We start from the raw sequence: 19623 nt of genomic DNA on the forward strand, positions 1-19623 counted from the left end.
TATCTCTTTTCATTTTGCTGCTATTTAATAGTTAACACAGCAAGAGCTCGCCACAAATGTAGTGGGTTCGAAATCATTATTTTTGCATATGAAACGATGTGATAAAAACGATTTTGCGTCGAAACCAAAAGAGATAATTGAATGGAGTCAAAGAAAGAACTGTAGAACTTGCTAAAATACATTATTTCCATGATAATAATGGTGATGTTTATTATTTACTATTTTAAGAAAATTAACGAAAATGCTAATAATAGCACTAACTTTAAACTAATTTACTTTTAAAAGAATACTAAATTCACTTAACTGAAAGGTATTAATACATTTTTCACTGTAAAATTTTCCTGGCTTTCGAATGAAAAGAAGAAAAGTACAATGAGTGCCATAATTTTTCAATTAGAGCTGGTACTAGTGAAAATGCGATAAAAATATCCAAGTTGAATAACCCAAAATCATGAAAATAAGAAGAGGTAAGTGTATCATGTCAAAGAACGAATAAGGCAGCTCATCAAGACTAACAATCTGAATTATCAAAATGATAAGGTTAACTATTAGGATTTTCAAGAAATGAACAAAAAATCGTTTAAAATTGTTTAATTTTCAATAAATTACTTTGAAATGGCTACTTAAACTCACTAGCTGAAACATGTGAGGGCATCACTCAATGCGAAATTTTCTCACCTTTCGAATGGAACTAAAACATTTAAAATACAAAGTATACTTTTAAAGTTAGAGGTATTTTAAGACAAATAAGTTTTTTACACAAAAAGTTCAGTAACTCTGTAACGGTTGAGATTTGATGGTATGTGTTGAACAATTTTTTTCTTCATATATGGCAGTCTATCACCCCCCGAGAGATTCTTAACCATGAACCAAACACCCTGTATATCATATTTCATGGAAAAACTCAGATTTTGAGAAATAGTGCAGAGTTTTATGAAATTGAAAATGATTACGGATGTGTTTTAAATATCACAAGCATTTATGATAGTTCGTGAATCAGTTCACGAATCCATGAATATTTTATGATTTTGTGAATTATTTCACGAGCATGAAAATTATGCTAGGAATCATGAACCAGATCCCGAATACATGAACAATATTTTATGATATTGTGAACTGTTTAACGGGCACGAATGGTCAGTCACTAGGAATCATGAATCAGTGAGTTGTGACTAATTCGCCAGAAATCATGGATCAGTTCACGTATTCATGAATGTTTTATGATCTTGCGTATTTCACGAATACGGATATTGAATCGTGACTGATATATTAGGAATCATGAACTAGTTCACGATGAATTATAGGATTCATGAATAATATTCCGGCTTTCGTGAAAAGAGACCAAAGAAATTCATGGAATATTCCTGTCATTGGGTACATCAAATTCTGTGCACAATTCGGACACTGTAAAACCGGTACCAATTATTTTGGAATGTTTCGAGTGTAGAGAATCCATATTCCCAGTACAATCCGCCGGAGTTCCGGTTGGGTTCTGCCAGAATTACGGCTGCAGTGACGCAATCAATTCTAATTAGAATGGGCTGTGTCATTGGAGCCGGAATTCTAGCTGAAACAAGCAGGAGTTCCGGTTCATTTTACGGTTGGTGTTACTAGGTTAACGTGGTACAAAAAGTGTTTGGTATTTCATAGGTTTATTTCGATAGAATGTATCGGAATCACTGAATCTTTTTATTTATTTTGTTGTATATTTTGTATTTAAACGTTGTTGATTTGAAGAAAGTATTCCAAAATCGGCACAATCGTAAAAAAAACAAACATGGTATTTTGCGAGCAACTTTTGCATTTTAGTAAAAAAAATATTCTGGATTAACTGCTCTCCTCATCAAGTTTTATGCTTCAGCAGCGTTTTAGTCGTGAGATTTAAGAAAGTTCTATATACATCCGATAATTGTCATCAATACTCTAATATATTAGAGCTATACAGCTTTTGAAAATTCTTCGAATTTTAGCAAAATTATTTAAAGTTTACTTTAAGTCCTACGTACGCAAATAGCTCACTGAATGAGCAGCCGCTGCAGCGTTTTGAGGTACATAATTCATTGGAGTCAAAACTATTCAAAATAACGATTTAACATATTTTACTATGTCTGTGTGCAAAAAGCACCATTTTTGACAATATTAACCCATTCATGCCCATGTTGTTTGTGGACAACAACGTTTTGCCTTTCTCATATAAAGAAAGGCTATGCAATCACTGTAAAAATCGACTCTTTAACCGAGGCCCGGAGGGCCGAGTATCATACACCATTCGATTCAGTTCGTCGAGATCGGCAAATGTCTGTGTGTGTGTATGTATGTGTGTGTGTATGTGTGTGTGTATGTGTGTGTGTGTCATTTAAACTCACACAATTTTCTCAGAGATGGCTGAACCGATTTCCGCAAACTTAGTTTCATCTGAAAGGTATAACGCTCCCATAAGCTGCTATTGAATTTTTAGTTGATCCGACTTCCGGTTCCGGAGTTACGGGTTGAAGAGTGCGGTCACACAGCAAATTCCCATATAAACTGGTACCACCATGATGTTCAAATGATGTAAAACATATTAAAATTGATGTAACATTACTCTAGTTTGCGGGTCTGGATCACTAATGATCAATCAAAGCAGCTTTGACCACATTGGCCACCTATGACGGTTCATGACGCCCTCGGGGAACCCGCCAAGTTCCTAAACTAATATCACACCCATTCCACAACGAATTCTCTACCGATTTTTACGAACTTAATTTCAAATGAAAGATACAGTAATGCCATTGACTGCTGCTGAATTTCATTCGGTTCTGACTCTTGCTTCCGGAGTTACAGGGGTGTTAGTAAGGATACACTGGAATTTCCCATATAAATCGGTACAATCGTAATACCTCAGAGGCTAAAAACTATTGAAATGGTCACCAAATTACTTCTAATCGTAGATCTAGATCACTGATTGCCAATCAAACATTCTTTGAATATATTGTCCACTATCGACGATTCCGGAAGTCCGGAATTCCGGGCATATTCCACAATTAAAGTCACATCGGTTCATCGGTGATGACTGAACCGATTTTCTCAAACCAAGTCTCAAATGGAAGGCAAAATATGCAGTTGAGTATTGCGTAGCCGCCCCTTCCCCCCCCCCTCCCCACCTTGCCCTTACACCTCCCTCCTTCATCACTCCCCTCTTCTTGGATCACCCTCACGCCCAGATTTCCTTCATCCACCCCGTATACCGAAATAAGATGAAGGATTTCTGACGCATCCTCCACACCCACTCTACTAAACCCCCATTCCCTACACGTTCAAACGCATTCCACCAACCTTTGCAAATTATAATCACATGAAGATAACATTGAACTCATGCTTATTAAGCTAATTAAATATTATTCTTTTGCCTTTCTTATATAGAAAGGTTATGCAATTGCTCCAAAAACCGACTTTCTAACCGAGGCCCGGAGGGCCGAGTCTAATATAACATTCGACTCAGTTCGCCGAGATCGCAAAATATCTGTGTGTATGTATGTGTGTATGTATGTATGTGTATGTGTATGTGTGTATGTATGTGTGTGTATGTGCGGATTTGTTAACAAAATGTCCACATCGGTTACTCGGAGATGGCTGAACCGATTTTTACAAACTAAGATTCAAATGAAAGGTATAATATTCCCATAGGTTGCTATTGAATTTCATTTTCAACCGACATCTTGTTCCGAATTACGAGTTGAAGAGTATGGTTACAAAACAAAATTTGTTGATTTTTCCAAATCGGTTTCTCGGAATTTTCTGAACCGATTTTGACAAATTTAATTTTAAATGAAAGGTCCATCAGCTGCTGTTGAATTTTGTGTGGATCCGAGTTCTGGTTCCTGAATTACAGGGTGATACGTACGATCACGCAGCAAATCCCGATTCTAACGAATTCTGCGATGAATGTAAAAAGGTGATTTTTTTTCCAAAATGTAAACACAACTGTTGAATTTGTAGATCTAGGTCACCAACAGTCATTCAAAGTCTCTTTGGCCACACTGACCACCATCGACGGATCCGGAAGCATCCAAAGTCAGAATAACGGTTATATTGGTTTCTCGAAAATGGCTAGATTTGCTCAACTTAGTCTCAAATGAAAGGTGTTGCGTCCCCAGAAACTGATATTAAATTCCATCTCCATCCGACTTCCAGCACCGGAGTTACGGGTTGTGGAGGTCGATCACATAGAAAACTCCGATTCAAACCGATACCGCGATGAATGCAAAAAGGTGCTCTTATATATACTTACCAAGTGTAATAAGAATGAAAGACATTTCCATAAAGTTATATTGTACGAACCAGCTATTAAATCATAGTTTGGAGAAATGAGAAAGGCACAATTGCACCTCTAGGTGGATTAAAACAGGTTTTTAAACAGCTATAACTTTTGATTGAGGCGAGATTTGCTAACAAAAACAAGTAAGGCTCTTTAATGTGATTATTGCCTTTAATTTGAGTAATAAAAGTTACAAGGATCAGCTCTAGAACTGAAGTTATTGCAATTAGTCTGATTGGATTCCGATGGAGCAGTGCTGCCAGGGACAGTCGTTGACGACGGAAAATATTTTTGCCTTTCTCATATAAAGAAAGGCTATGCAATCACTGTAAAAATCGACTTTTTAACCGAGGCCCGGAGGGCCGAGTGTCATACACCATTCGATTCAGTTCGTCGAGATCGGCAAATGTCTGTGTGTGTATGTATGTGTGTGTGTATATGTGTGTGTGTATGTGTGTGTGTGTCATTTAAACTCACACAATTTTCTCAGAGATGGCTGAACCGATTTTCACAAACTTAGTTTCATCTGAAAGGTATAACGCTCCCATAAGCTGCTATTGAATTTTTAGTTGATCCGACTTCCGGTTCCGGAGTTACGGGTTGAAGAGTGCGGTCACACAGCAAATTCCCATATAAACTGGTACCACCATGATGTTCAAATGATGTAAAACATATTAAAATTGATGTAACATTACTCTAGTTTGCGGGTCTGGATCACTAATGATCAATCAAAGCAGCTTTGACCACATTGGCCACCTATGACGGTTCATGACGCCCCAGGGGAACCCGCCAAGTTCCTAAGCTAATATCACACCCATTCCCCAACGAATTCTCTACCGATTTTTACAAACTTGATTTCAAATGAAAGATACAGTAATGCCATTGACTGCTGCTGCATTTCATTCGGTTCTGACTCTTGCTTCCGGAGTTACAGGGGTGTTAGTAAGGATACACTGGAATTTCCCATATAAATCGGTACAATCGTAATACCTCAGAGGCTAAAAACTATTGAAATGGTCACCAAATTACTTCTAATCGCAGATCTAGATCACTGATTGCCAATCAAACATTCTTTGAATATATTGTCCACTATCGACGATTTCGGAAGTCCGGAATTCCGGGCATATTCCACAATTAAAGTCAAATCGGTTCTTCGGTGATGACTGAACCGATTTTCTCAAACCAAGTCTCAAATGGAAGGCAAAATATGCAGTTGAGTATTGCGTCGCCGCCCCCCCCCCCCCCCCCCCCCGTCTTGCCCTTACACCTCCCTCCTTCATCACTCCCCTCCCTTTGGACCACCCTCACGCCCGCATTTCCTTCATCCATCCCGTATACCGAAATAAGATGAAGGATTTCTGACGCATCCTCCACTCCCACTCTACTAACCCCCCATTCCCTACACGTTCAAACCCATTCCACCAACCTTTCCAAATTATAATCACATGAAGATAACATTGAACTCATGCTTATTAAGCTAATTAAATATTATTCTTTTGCCTTTCTCATATAGAAAGGTTATGCAATTGCTTCAAAAACCGATTTTCTAACCGAGGCCCGGAGGGCCGAGTCTCATATAACATTCGACTCAGTTCGCCGAGATCGCAAAATATCTGTGTGTATGTATGTATGTATGTATGTATGTATGTATGTATGTATGTATGTATGTATGTATGTATGTATGTATGTATGTATGTATGTATGTATGTATGTATGTATGTGTGTGTATGTGCGGATTTGTTAACAAAATGTCCACATCGGTTTCTCGGAGATGGTTGAACCGATTTTTAGAAACTAAGATTCAAATGAAAGGTATACTATTCTCATAGGTTGCTATTGAATTTCATTTTCAACCGACATCTTGTTCCGGATTACGAGTTGAAGAGTATGGTTACAAAACAAAATTTGTTGATTTGTCCACATCGGTTTCTCGGAATTTTCTGAACCGATTTTGACAAACTTGATTTTAAATGGAAGGTCCATCAGCTGCTGTTGAACTTTGTGTGGATCCGAGTTCTGGTTCCTGAATTACAGGGTGATACGTACGATCACGCAGCAAATCTCGATTCTAACGAATTCTGCGATGAATGTAAAAAGGTAAAATTTTTGCCTTTCTCAATAGAAAGGTATTGCAATTGCTCTGAAAACCGACTTTTTAACGGAGGCCCGGAGGGCCGAGTGGCATATACCATTCGATTCAGTTCGTCGAGTTCGGCAAATGTCTGAGCGTGTGTATGTATGTGTGTATGTATGTATGTGTGTGTATGTGCGTCTGTGTGTGTATGTGACCAAAAATGTCACTCATTTTTCTCAGAGCTGGCTGAACCGATTTTGACAAACTTAGTCTCAAATGAAAGATACAACGTTCCCATAGGCTGCTATTGAATTTCTGATGGATCCGACTTCCGGTTCCGGAATTACAGGGTGGTGAGCACGATCACGCAGAAAATGTCGATTTTAATAAATTCTGCAATGAATGTATAAAGGTGAAAATTTTTCCAAAATATGACCACAACTGCTTCGATTTGTAGTATTAGGTCACTAACATCCATTCAAAGTCTTTTTGGCCCCATTGGCCACCATCATCGGTTCTGGAAGCCCCGGCGGAAGTATCCAAATTCAGAATAACAGTCACATCGGTTTCCCGGAGATGGCTAGACCGATTCAACCAAACTTAGTCTCAAATGAAAGGTGTTGCGCCTTCGTAAATGGTTATTTAATTTCATCCCGATCTGACTTCCGGTTCCGGAGTTACAGGTTGTGGCTTGCGATCACATAGCAAATTGCGATTCAAACCGATACTCCGATGAAAGCAAAAAAGGTAAAAATTTCGCTAAAATGTCTCTCAAACAACTTCAATTTGCTGTTCTAGGTCACCGACGGCCAACCAAACTTTCGTTGACTACATTGACCACCATAGACGGTTCCGGAAGTGCCCGGGAAAAGCGGCCATCTTTCAAAACTAGCTAACTCATATCAGTTTCTCGGAAATGGTTGGGCCGATTTTTACAAACTTAGTCCCAAATGATAGCTACATTATCCCCACAGATGTCTATGAAATTTCGTACGGATCGCTTTGATACGTCCGGAAATATAGACTAATCCATCCGGTCACATATGAAATTCCCATATAAGCCGGAACTAAATTTTTTTTTCAAAGGGGGGACCCCATGAAATTTCAGAAATCAAATTCGTTTTTGATGCCAAACATCTTTAAAATGCATGAAACGTCGAGATTTTATGTTATCTCGAAAAAATTTTTTTTTATGAAAATCGACTTTTTGGGACTGCCGATTTCGTACCTTTTTTCAATTTAATATTAATGTAGCTGTTTTATCTTTTACAAAATTTTAGAACTCGAATAGAATAGATTTTCTTGTATATTTGTCATGTCATGTATAATAATAAAATGTAAAATATTCATTTGAAAGCTTTTAATGAATATTAACAACGCAAACATTCACGTGTTCATGATTGAGAAAGGCACAATTGCACCGCTAGGTGGATTAAAACAGGTTTTTTCATATATCTTCGTTATGGTGCAATGTTATTGAAAACTGATAAAACTTATCAATTTAGACTGTCGTTGGCTACGTTTTCCACGTTATTGAACTATTGTAATTATTCTAGGAGAATTGTATTGAGCATTAGAAGGTAAAAATTGACCAGCTTCTAGCACTGCCATGGAAGCACCTATCTTTATGAAAATAGGCTTTTCGTGTTTCTTGACCCCGCCGTTTTCAAGGAAAAATTGTTTTGAAACCCTACATACACTAGAAAAAAGTTGGGCATGAAAGGGTTAAAAAAATGAAAGGGTTAAAAAAATGATCATAGTAAATTTTAAACCGAAAGAGATATCGCTCGACCGTCTTCGACAAAGTTGTACAGGAACGTGTTTTTATAAATTTTGTTGACGACATGTTGTCTCTGTCACTCGAAGCAATCGAGTTATGGGACGTTTTCTATGATGAACTCCTTAAATTTTTATTTTTAGATATAATTTTTTTGTTTTTGAATTTTAGCGTTAACAGTGTTCGAAGGTATTTTTATTACCTATTTTGCAATTTTCAGTTAAATTTTGCATAAGGAAAGGGTTGGAGAACTTTAGAAAAGTTTTACAATCATTACGGAAACTCGATAAATTGGGATGTTCTGTGAGCTCTAGGAGCTGCCAACTTTAGCAAAATTTGGCGAACTTCAAGAAGAATTGACAATTTTCAGGAAAATTTATGAAGTTCAAGGCGAGTTTTACATAAAGTCGATAAGCTGCAGGTAGATTGTGTTAAAAAATGTGCAAACATTAGGGTAGTTGTGCAAATTTCAGGTCATTTTAAAGGACTTCCGTGAATTTCATGGACGATCCGCGAACTTCAGGAAATTTAAAGTAGTCTTGTTGCACCTCAGCAAATTTTAAGCATAAGCATAAGAGATCACTCCGTTAATGGCCAGAACCAATTGAAATTGCAAAATGTTCATTGGAACACGTCCGAATGTAGATATCCTGCGAAAGAAGCGAATGTTAGCCCGATACTTGTCGCTGCTAGAGACCGAGAAATCCTCTGCATCTCGACATGTATCACGGGAAAGAGAGAGTTGTTAATAAATGTGCCAATAGCGTGATCATGGAATAATTACTCTACGCAGCCGGCTGCCGAGAATGTGGGAAATTTTTCATTTATTTTTTTATATTTTAACGACATTCAATTTGCTAGAGATTACTGGGTAGGGAAAGTTATGAAAATTTAGAGCCATAGTACTCAAGTGAGAGCAAGGATGTGAAGTATACGGATCGGAAAACTAGAAGTGGCAGGGTCATCATAACAGGCTTATTATCTTACGGGCTTAACTTTTGTCTTCTGCTGTTGAGGGTCGAGCTTAGGCAGCATAACTACGAGTTCACCAGCATGTCTCTTGGCAACATCATTTATCGCATTAATACGATTGGCCAAATAAGCAACTTAAACACCGGATAACCGACAATGAGGAGCATAGCTTATATTTTAATAAATCAGTAACGTTCACTTTGCTATCATCATATAAGTGCTTATTATGCCAAGAAAGCGCCAGAGAAGTATAAAAACATGAGATTGTTGGCAGTACTACAGTTCTGAGTGAAGATAAAGAATACAGGTAATTCCGACATTTTTCCTACAGAAGACAAACCAGCAAAAGGAAAATCAACAAAAAATCTCGAATAGAAAAAAACGACGAGAGTGGAAACGAGCCACAACTAAATTATATCGACCGTTTTCGCGGCAGGGATATGAAAAAATTTCTTCGTGCTGATCCTTTTCGCGAATGGTCAATTCTCAATCCTCATACATGACTGAACTGCCGCTATACGCATAAATGTCCCATGTGCTATAGGATTCCCTATACACATGAGACAAAAATGCGTAGAGCGGTAGTGAATTCATCACTCCTCTCAGACAAGACCATGCGTCCTCCCCACGCATAGTCCGAATCAGCAAACAGCAAGGATCAAAAGTAACTCAAACTGGTCTCAGCTTGAGGAATGGGGTATATTTTATACGCAGAAATATTTTGAAGAACACTTAGAGAAACTGGGAAATTCACGTTCTCGTAGCCGCATACAATCTCAACAATGACCTTCGCAGGACCGACTTGTGATGGTAAAATTAGCGCAAGATTGGGCAGCGTGCATTTTAACAACGCGTTCGATTCCGTGGAACAAAACAAATCCCGGTACATTGCTAGAACAGAAGTATTTATTGTGTATTTCCAATACTGAACTGTGAACTGAACGTATTGGAAATTAATTTATCGTTCAGCGAACCCGAAATGTTGTCTTTCGCCGGTTTTTTGTACAACAGTCCGAAGACGTTTTATTATAATTACCATCAGAGGATCAGAAAAGCTGAGCCTGGGACATGCCAATAACTTCAATATCAATATAAATATCCATTTCCATAGAGATTCACTAACCAGAGAAAGGGCAAATAATACTTTGGCCGAGGATAAAATTTTTGAAGACCCTTTAGCGAACTTCGGTCTTCGGCACGAAGAGATACCACAACTCAGGGACGCCTCCTGTTGTTAGTCGCCTCTTACGGCTCTTGTTGCGCCTTCCGAAAATTTTTACGAAGTGCCCACGAACTTGCTTCATTGCAGAAAGCAACAAAATATTTTGAGCATCGCACCTTCATGTGAGTTCCATTTTTATTCTTTGTCGTTACTCTAAAAGTGAGGTTTTTGTAAAATTGTCGTTACTCCAATGACAACACTAAGTCAGTGTATAACACTAATTGCTATCAGTTCTTACATTTTGTCAGAGGTTAGGGATAGATCCAGACTCAGTTTCGCATTAAGCAAAAATGACATAAGACAGATTTTAAAAAATTCTTTATTCCTTTCGAACCGCGCTACATTTATACATGTATAACAATTTCACAATTCTCAGACTTGAAAAGTTCTAACTAACAAAGGAATTCACATACTCGGAGCCGTAACACAAAAATACTTTTTTACCTTATTTTTCCGAAGGTCCCTGGATTGGTCGCTGCCTGGTTCCGTACTACCGTCAGTTGCTGCCGATGCTAAACCTATTCCGCGACACCAACGCGAACATAGCGGACAAGATCGACTTTCGAGGTGGACACCGGCTGGGCGACGTGATCAACGTTACACTGAATATTCTCGAGGTGACAGGCGGCAAGGATGCCTATCTCAACATTAAATACATGGTTCCGACGTACGAGAGTTGTGTACTAAATCGCTGATTGATGTTCGTGCAACGAAAGGTTTAAAAATAATTATGGAGGCGCATGGTAAATAGTTTGAACAAAAGAGTGGAGCCACATGGTGATTAACTACAGCCCAATTTCAGAAACAGGCACCTTTTACGGATCCGTTTGAGCCTGTAAAAATTGACTTCGAAGCTACAATGCAGCTGTTTAGAATCGAATGGAATCGTGAAAGATTATTTTGCTAAAATGGTAACGCATTATCATAGTTCAAATTCAGATTGAAATCAAAATTAACCGTTTCTATTTTAAGATTCCCGCTCGTCGCAACTCAAAAATCACTTTACCCATAAATCATCCGAGCTTTCGTCATGAGCCGGGAAGAATTCTACTCCCAACTTGTAGTAACTCCGCGAAGCCGCAGATTTGGCGTTGTCACACATTCTCATTCATCATGAAGAAATTGAATGGAAAATTGTAAATCACCCTTCACCCATCGCGGAAGGAAGAGCGCTCAGTTCAGCCACAGAGTGCGCCCGATTTTGGTTGGTGCATCTGTGCTTGCATACAGACATGGAGGACCAAGGTGTACTCGTTCGCTCATCCGGGTACTATCAAAGGTATTCCCCCAATTTTCTGCTTATCATGACACACATTATTTTCCCAGATTTCCGCCGTCGTTCCTCTGCTCGGAATGCGAATGTAAATACGAGAAAAGATGAGGTTCCGAAGCTTCATTGGTTGGTGAATAGCAGCAGCGGTTGGTTTCACTGAATGGATTCCAAAAAGCAGGGGAGTAAGTGGGCATCTGACGTCGATCAGAATTTTTTTTTTCAAATACATGACATGGATTTTTTGTGAACTTTAATATGTATAATGCTCAATGTTCAGACGATCTGACCATTCGGGAATACCCCTCCGGTAAGTATTCGCTACGCCACCGTCTGCCCACCGTTGGAAATGGAACAAGCGAAAGCATAAATTCATACTTTTTCCACCATTCCAGGTAGCCAATTTATGGCTGCGAGTTCGTGTGAGCTCGGAATGTTCTATGTGTACTAAGGGAAAGTTAGTGGTGATGAACGGCAGCAGTGGAGCGTGGACTACAGCAAAAAAAAGTTTATATTCGTTTATTTCGTATTTGCATTACACATTTGGTCGGCAGGTTTGCTGTTGCTTCGCGGTCCGGATCGGTTTCCTGACGTATCTACTCTTCCTAGCTATCCTGTGGAATGGAAATTGACTGCGGAAGATAGTGAGTTCCACTTGGAGAACAATATATATATTCGGTTTGCCGGAGTAGGCTCTGGCAGTGTAGAGGTCCGACAATTGTTGCCGCCCAATAAAATATCGATTGGCAGTTATCGTCGTTTGTATTTGGAGGGGTCCCTTCCGCCCCATCAATCACAGTGAATGTGTTGTGCGATTATTTAGATACTGTTTTGAAAATGTTATTCTCGCACCTCCGCTAATAGGTGATGGAGAAGGTGTTTCACATGCGCAGCAGGAAACAGGTAAGTAGATTAATCGATTTATTTCACGAGTTTGTAATTTTAAATTGAACATTTTATTAGATAGTAGAAAAATGGGAACTCTTTTCAAGAAAAGATTCAAATCCGAGAGGATAATTTGACTTATGTTGTTGCAGAAATGTCAGCGAATTTTTCCAACAACAATCTTTTTCAACAATATTCTATGATTTACGATTTCAAGATTTTTTTTCATACTTCGATAATCTTTTTGGTTATTTTTCGGTATTACTTAGTAAACTCATGTCCATGTGTTAGCGTGAAATTGGTCTTGTATCGTAATTAATTACTACGCAAACAAAATTCGTTAAGAAATTGCCATATAACATTATGTAGCGACTTGTTTGCTTTACTTTATCTGGTACAACCAGTAGCTTCAAATTCTTTATCCCACTCTCTAAACTAAAGATGAGTACAATTTTCTTCGAATTGGATTTAGTTCGAAAAGAGTTAGAGCGTAGAAAAGCGTTCTAGGCTCTAAGCTAGACTTTTACTTCACGTAAAAATGGGACAAAAAAGTCAAAGCTGCCTAATTAAATTTGTGGAACCCTTCACAGTTTCTAAGTCTAAAATTTATAGAATGATAGCATCGTAATCTAAGACGTTAAAATGTTTGATGACCGGCGATCAAACATTTTAACGTATAGAAATAAAAATGTCCCAAAAAGTTGTTCATCACAAAAAATATCATAGAAAAAGTATATTATTTGGCAAGCGATCTGTGGTGGTGTAGTGAAGTTTTCGTCGAATACAGATAGAAAATTCTTTGAAAGCATGCTGAAATCGTGAAGTTGAAAAGCACAGCCTGAGGCCCGATAATATATAACATATTTTAGCAGTCAGAAAACCGTAAACACTCGATCGATTTTTACTACAAATTATGAGTTCCTTGTAATTCGTAATTTGTATTCCACCAGAAATCCTTTGCCCTCAAAAGTTGTAAAGATTTTTTTCTTTGAAATTGTTACCTTTTTCACTACCACAGAAGAAAAAGCATCATTTCTGACAAGTTCTCGGTGCCTAAATTTGACGAGAAAGTTGGCCTCACTAGAAATGGAATTCAACTCTGGTTCAACGACTGGACTTGATCGTCTTCGATTTGGATGGAGCTTTGCATATATCTTCGATATGGAAGATGTTGGATTCTCCATCGGCCGAGTGACCTTTTTAAGACTCACTTTCAAAAAATTGAGGTATGTAGCAGGGATCTGTGTTTCAATCAAAAAAAACTTTCTACAATCTCTGACACCTAACCCACAAAAAAGGCGAAAATCTGTGGAACATTCGAATTTGTAGAAAAACTTGCTAAGTTTTCAATGAAATTGAAATCTCTGTATTAAATAAATCTGGCAACTGTGGTATATGTTTATCGATAACTATGTGTAACAAAATCATAGCTCGCAATTCATAGATTGTAAGAAGAAGTTGTCGAGATTCAATAAAAGATATCAGAAAAAATTGTGAGTTATAGTTGAAAAGTAAAAACGAGGCCAAATTCGTAAATTTTCAATCTTTTCTCCGTACGATTTTCTTATTTCGTTTCTGGGGAAACCTGAAGTAATCTATTCTATATTCTATATATTTGTAGAATAGAGCAACCTTTTCCCAGTTCAGTCTCAGCATAAGTAGTTTTTAATCATAATCCTGAGGTTATTTATAGAAAAACTTGAAATATCCCAATAACAATAGTTCAATAAGTTTTTTATATAGTATCAATGCCAAGAACTGTACCGCAGAGGATTCAATTACTGTTTCCATTTCAATTACTGTTTCCTTGAGAAAAAGAGCTGATATGCATTTGTTCTTTTTTCGGATAACTGGGATTTTGGCTATTTTGAAGGGATGTATGTTTATGAAATTAATTGTCATTCTATATGAGATAACCCAGTCATATATTCCGCTCACGAGGATCACAACATCTGCGAATCCAATCATTTTGTAGCCCATTTCAGTTGATGGTTTATGGTTTTATCGTCTCAAACTAATGACCACAATAAGGGTGGTAGAACTCCACCTGGAGGGCATCCCCTATATGTTTTCATAGTCAGGGGGTCGTGTTTCCAAGCGTGGTAATTTATCCCACTGTTTATAAGCATCGAGCTGTTCCAATTTATTGTGTAAATATCAAACCCGTGTTTTGTCACAGCATAGTACATTGAATTAGTCAACAATTTTTTCCAATATTTAAGGAAATATGGAGGATAAGCTGATTGGCCTAAAGGATTTTGGTAGTGATTCATCACGTAATGATATTTTTAAGATTAATTGCGATATTTTTATTTAGTTCTTCTCAAGGCTGTTCAATGCTAAAGTACTTCTATTGTGTTTCTATTTCATTTGCATGGCATTTTTTAAAATTTACATAAAATTTTAATGGTCAACCTGCAGCATTTCAAAGTATTTTTTTGGTGCTTCTATTGTATTTTAAGGTACTTTTATTGAATTCTATAGTATTGAATTTTCATGGTAACGTTAAGGGATTTCTATACTATTTATGGTATTTTTAAAGTTCTATTGCATTTTAAGGCACTTTTATGGTATTTGTAGTTTTTTTCAGTATTCAAGTTGTTCCATGATATTTCTATAGAAGGTTTAGTATTATTTTTCTGGTATTTAAAATATCGGGTGACAATTAACTTATTAATGGTCCAAGATAAAGTTTCACAGTCTTCTAAATAATTGTAGAAACTAGCTATTCATCCGATTTTCATATTTTTTTTTTGAATTGTTTGTATTGACATTCTTGTGTAAGGTTCCTTTTTTATCAAAAAATTTTTGATTCTTTGCGATGAATTTTTGTTTAAAATTTTGAACACCACAAAACTCATTTTTTTTGGTTAACACGTTTTATTTGCAGGAAAAAAAAATTATTGGGAACCTAATCCGTTCAGGTACACCACAATACATTTTTCTTCAATAATGTTTTTACTTTTTTTTACTATTTCAGTTGAGCGGTTCGGCTTGGAGAGCATTCACCGCAAACCTCTGCCAAAAAAAAACTCGCTACGGGGGATGGGCCATAACTTCGCCAACCTTCAATATTATTTTTAATTCAACTTGTTTTTTCGAACTTTTTCAAAAAAAAAAATTGCATGAAACGCTTTAAAAAAAATCACGAACCTAGCTCTCTTTTTCGCCACAACTTTGTATATAACCCCTTAAGTGTTGTTAATTTATAAGTGCTGAAGATCACTTTAGCACCGTGGTGTTATCAAAATTGCGAGATCTTGAGCGCAGATGTGCGTAGATGATCGCGAAGGGCTCAAGCGTTTATATGTTCTCGTGTTTGTCGCGTATGCCAGTACGTATGTGACTTCGCGTGTATAAATTCGATTACGCAACCGTGTGGCTGTTTGCATATTCGTGCTCAGTACGCGGTTCAGATTCTAGAACAGAATATATTACACTAAAGAAACCTTTGAACAACTTTGACGCTATTATTGGACAAATAATTGATTTAAAGAGTTCTGCCAACAATACACAGGTAGGCTTTTAGTTCTGTAGATGACCGGAAAATTTATCATCGGTCTTGTCATGAATTATGAATACATTTGTCATATTCAAATTGCTGGACATATGAGATGGTCTGAACCGAAGCTCTAACGTTGAATGCGCAACTACAGCGTATTGGGCTTGCGATGACCGCGCGCTCTTTGTGCTTCAAACGGCAGTCAGCGTGACATGTTGTCTGGTCGTGTATCGAGTATTGTGGTACCAAATCTTAGCTAAACTTTTCTCTTCGGTCCCAAGGAATTCCACCCTACGTTCCTATTCGGGATGTGCTCCCTATATGTTTAGCATCTCCCTATTTTTTTTTTAACAATGAATATGCAATTGTAGTTATCTCTTTTCTATTTTATCAGTCATTTCCAGAGTTCCTACTACGAGATTGACAAAAAAAATTAACGCAGAAATATTGGATGTATGGCCTTTAAAAAGATTCTCTGTAGGTTCAAGAAGGACCAAGCCGTGTTCCGGTTCTTGATGTCCCGTCAGCAATCTTCCCTTTGCCATAAAGTTACAAGTTTGTGTTCTTCATTTCCCCTCTCGCAGGTTGATGGGATTGACGGTATTGTAAACATCATCAAGCCACAATAGATTCAATAGAGTTATCTAAATATAAGGACCTTCGCTCTTTTTAGTTTTTATTTGCACCAAGTTCTACTACTACAGGTTAATTAGTTCTCATTTTAATAATCCACCAAACATTATGACTACTGAGGATTTGATTTATATAAAAGCCCGCTTCAAGATGTTGATTACAATACGCCTCGATAGTGGTGTGTCGAGGAGGCCGGGAGGGCTGATATGAGCCCTTTATCTGTTCTATACCTTTCCTCTATTTACCAGCTCATAACCAACAATCAATCAGTAACAAATAGATAATTGAGAAAGGATGTGCTATGTGTGGTGATTGGCTATCCAAGTATTAGTAGTGTTTGAAGTACTAATGTATGTCTCATGTGATGATCATAACTTCAGCTGTATCTTGTACCTATCTAATCTATTACGTCTCTCATATATTGTCTTTTATTTCTTCTTTTCGAGTCCTATAATGCCATTCTACACCCGCCTTCAGCTGGGTCAACAAAGATGGTGATAGTGAACGTCTTAACACTCACACATTCTCAAACGCGGTCTCAGCGGGAACCTACAAAAATACCATCGTGCACGCGATTACGACTCGGTCACGTCCGAAAGTCTATCCTTGATCCTAGAAGCCTAGGTCCATGCCTTCAGCTGGACCAATTAAGAAAATACGCCCATACCTATTAGACAACACGTCTCATGGCGACATGACCGGGAACCCTATCGATATAAACGATCCCGCTCTCTGCCAGAATTCTAACCGCGCACTGAAAATTTAATATCAGACTCACGGTTCGCGCGACCATTCAAGAACACACGTTACAAAATCACGTCAGCGCACAAACGTTAGAGCCCCTCGCGATTTTCCCAGCAACCTACGCCCACGAACTCGCAAACGTGATTACACCCCGGTGATAAGGTGAAAATCTCAGCACTCATAAACTTACCAACACGATCTCAAGCGTTAACCTACAAACTCCCGCGCTCGCGCCATCATGAATCGGGATCGTCCGGAAGTCTCTATCCTCGGTACAAACAATCTAGGTCCTTGTTAATTAATAAAAAAAAATTGAAAAATAACTCCCATATCCACTAGACAAAACGTTCCATGGCGACATGACCGGAAACTCTAGTGATATGGGGTAACTCTCTCCCTGTCAGAATGTGATCCGTACACCCAACTAAATATCAGAATGACGGTCCGCGAATATATGAATGGCCGCAGGGTTACAAAATCGAATTTATACACGCGAAGTCACATACACGCGAGCACACGCGACAAACACGTCAACATACGAACGCTTAAGCCCTTCGCGATCATTCACGCTTACCTATGCCCGCGATCGTGCATACTTGATAACACTCCGGTAATTATGTGAACGTTTGAGTACATACCAAGTTACACACGCGGTCTCAAACGCGAACCTGCAAACGCGCGCGATCATGAATCGGTCACGTCCGGAAATCTTTAGCCTTCATTCTAGCAATTTAGGTCCATACATTCAGTTGGACCAATCCAAAAAAAATAAAGCTTATATCCACTAGGCCCCGCGTTCTACGGCGACATGAATGGGAATTCTAATGATATGTAAGAACCCACTTTCTTCTGGAATCTGAACCGTACACAAAAAATTAAGTATCAGATTCACGGTCCGCGCGCGATCATTCTAGAACACACGCGAATACGCGAAAGGCACACGGTTATGAAATAGAATTTATACACGCGAAGTTCATACACATTAGCACACGCGACATACAAACGCGATCGAGCACGTTAACGTACAAATGTTCGAGCCCTTCGCGATGATACACGCGATCGCGTGTCCCTACGCCCGCACATGCCTGAACCGTACAATGAATATCACATTCAGAATCACGGCCCGCTACAATTGGCCTATTGCAGTGTTTTATTGGGCGACATTGCCTGTCTCGTCTGCAAATTGTAGTATGTGATTCTGACGGGGAGCCCTTCCGAGAACCTAGCTCTACAGCTCCAGTAGGACAACTCTCGAAAAAAAAAAGTTTGTGTTCTTCATTTCCCTGTCATTGTTGTCCGCACTCTGGCCCAGTATGATCTCTATCATTCGGACATAGAAGTTAATCCCCGTTGTAAATGTTTTTTTTCCAAAGAATAATTTGCCTCCCTCGCAGTAAGTCTAACTGTATTTCTAGTCTATAAACATATCCAGTCCCAATAAAATTATACTAATGTCGTTAACAGTATTTTTAATTTTAAGATAGTCTAAATCGTGTGCACTTAGAATAAACATACAAACTAATTTCGTTATGAGATTTGAATCTGACACTAACTTAGTGACAGGACTAAGCAAGTGCCGGATTGACGCTAGCTCCAAAAACAATTCGAACCAATTTAATACACTATCAAATTTAGGTGATAATTTCCTCATGACTCACCTGAGAACAGCTCCAGAAACTTTTCGACTCCATAGCTGCCGGCGAATCGGTACGAGGGATCCTTCAGGGCGTTCAGATTGTGAACCTTGATGCGTTTGATCATGAACGTGATGTTGTCCGGTTTGCCGTCGCCATTGAAATCTGCAAAAAAAATGAAACGAAAGAAAAGTGGATAGCATGAGATACAGATTGTGAATCGTCATTACGTTACCGGTTGGTGGAAAGGTAGGTAGGTTAGTACGGATGAGAACATCACGTACATCCGACAGCAGGGAAAAATCACGACTTTGCACCGAGCAGCACCAAGCTTTGCCGATTTTCTTTCGAAACATCAAGCTGGCATTACGTGAGTTAGGCAATCGCGAGGGGACTATCTTTACTTTCTACAGTTCCCGAGCGGTGATTTTGGGTGTGATTTTTACTTGTTCAATTTTTAAGGTGCTCATTTCGGTTGGTAAGTACACCACTTACAACCTTGAAAGCTCTTCGAAATAACTAATTTTGTACCTTATACATTATTCGAGCTCATGAATCGAAAGTTAAAATACTTATATACATGTGCGTAATCTCGTTTCTTATTAGCAAGTCA

The 19623-nt window shown here is 38.3% G+C and overlaps 2 protein-coding genes across 2 annotated transcripts in view; one reads left to right on the forward strand and one right to left on the reverse strand.

Annotated features, from left to right (window-relative positions):
• Positions 1-12286, forward strand: part of LOC131676592 (parkin coregulated gene protein-like) — a 38026-nt gene extending 25740 nt beyond the window's left edge. Inside the window, exons 4-8 of the mRNA XM_058955736.1 lie at positions 10802-11085; positions 11134-11253; positions 11315-11609; positions 11669-11922; positions 12008-12286. Coding sequence (XP_058811719.1) covers positions 10802-11037 — 236 coding nt within the window. The 3' untranslated portion in view covers positions 11038-11085; positions 11134-11253; positions 11315-11609; positions 11669-11922; positions 12008-12286. The remainder of the gene's footprint in view (positions 1-10801; positions 11086-11133; positions 11254-11314; positions 11610-11668; positions 11923-12007) is intronic.
• The window catches only part of LOC131693338 (uncharacterized), a 105614-nt gene extending 86248 nt beyond the window's left edge, over positions 1-19366 (reverse strand). The window contains exons 1-2 of the mRNA XM_058981076.1: positions 19246-19366; positions 19035-19175 (exon numbers count right to left, since the gene is read on the reverse strand). Of these exons, the coding sequence (XP_058837059.1) occupies positions 19035-19175; positions 19246-19366 (262 nt within the window). The remainder of the gene's footprint in view (positions 1-19034; positions 19176-19245) is intronic.
• Positions 19367-19623: the final 257 nt, after the last annotated feature.

Source organism: Topomyia yanbarensis, chromosome 1 (genome assembly GCF_030247195.1).
Source record: "Topomyia yanbarensis strain Yona2022 chromosome 1, ASM3024719v1, whole genome shotgun sequence".
Lineage (NCBI taxonomy): Eukaryota > Metazoa > Arthropoda > Insecta > Diptera > Culicidae > Topomyia > Topomyia yanbarensis.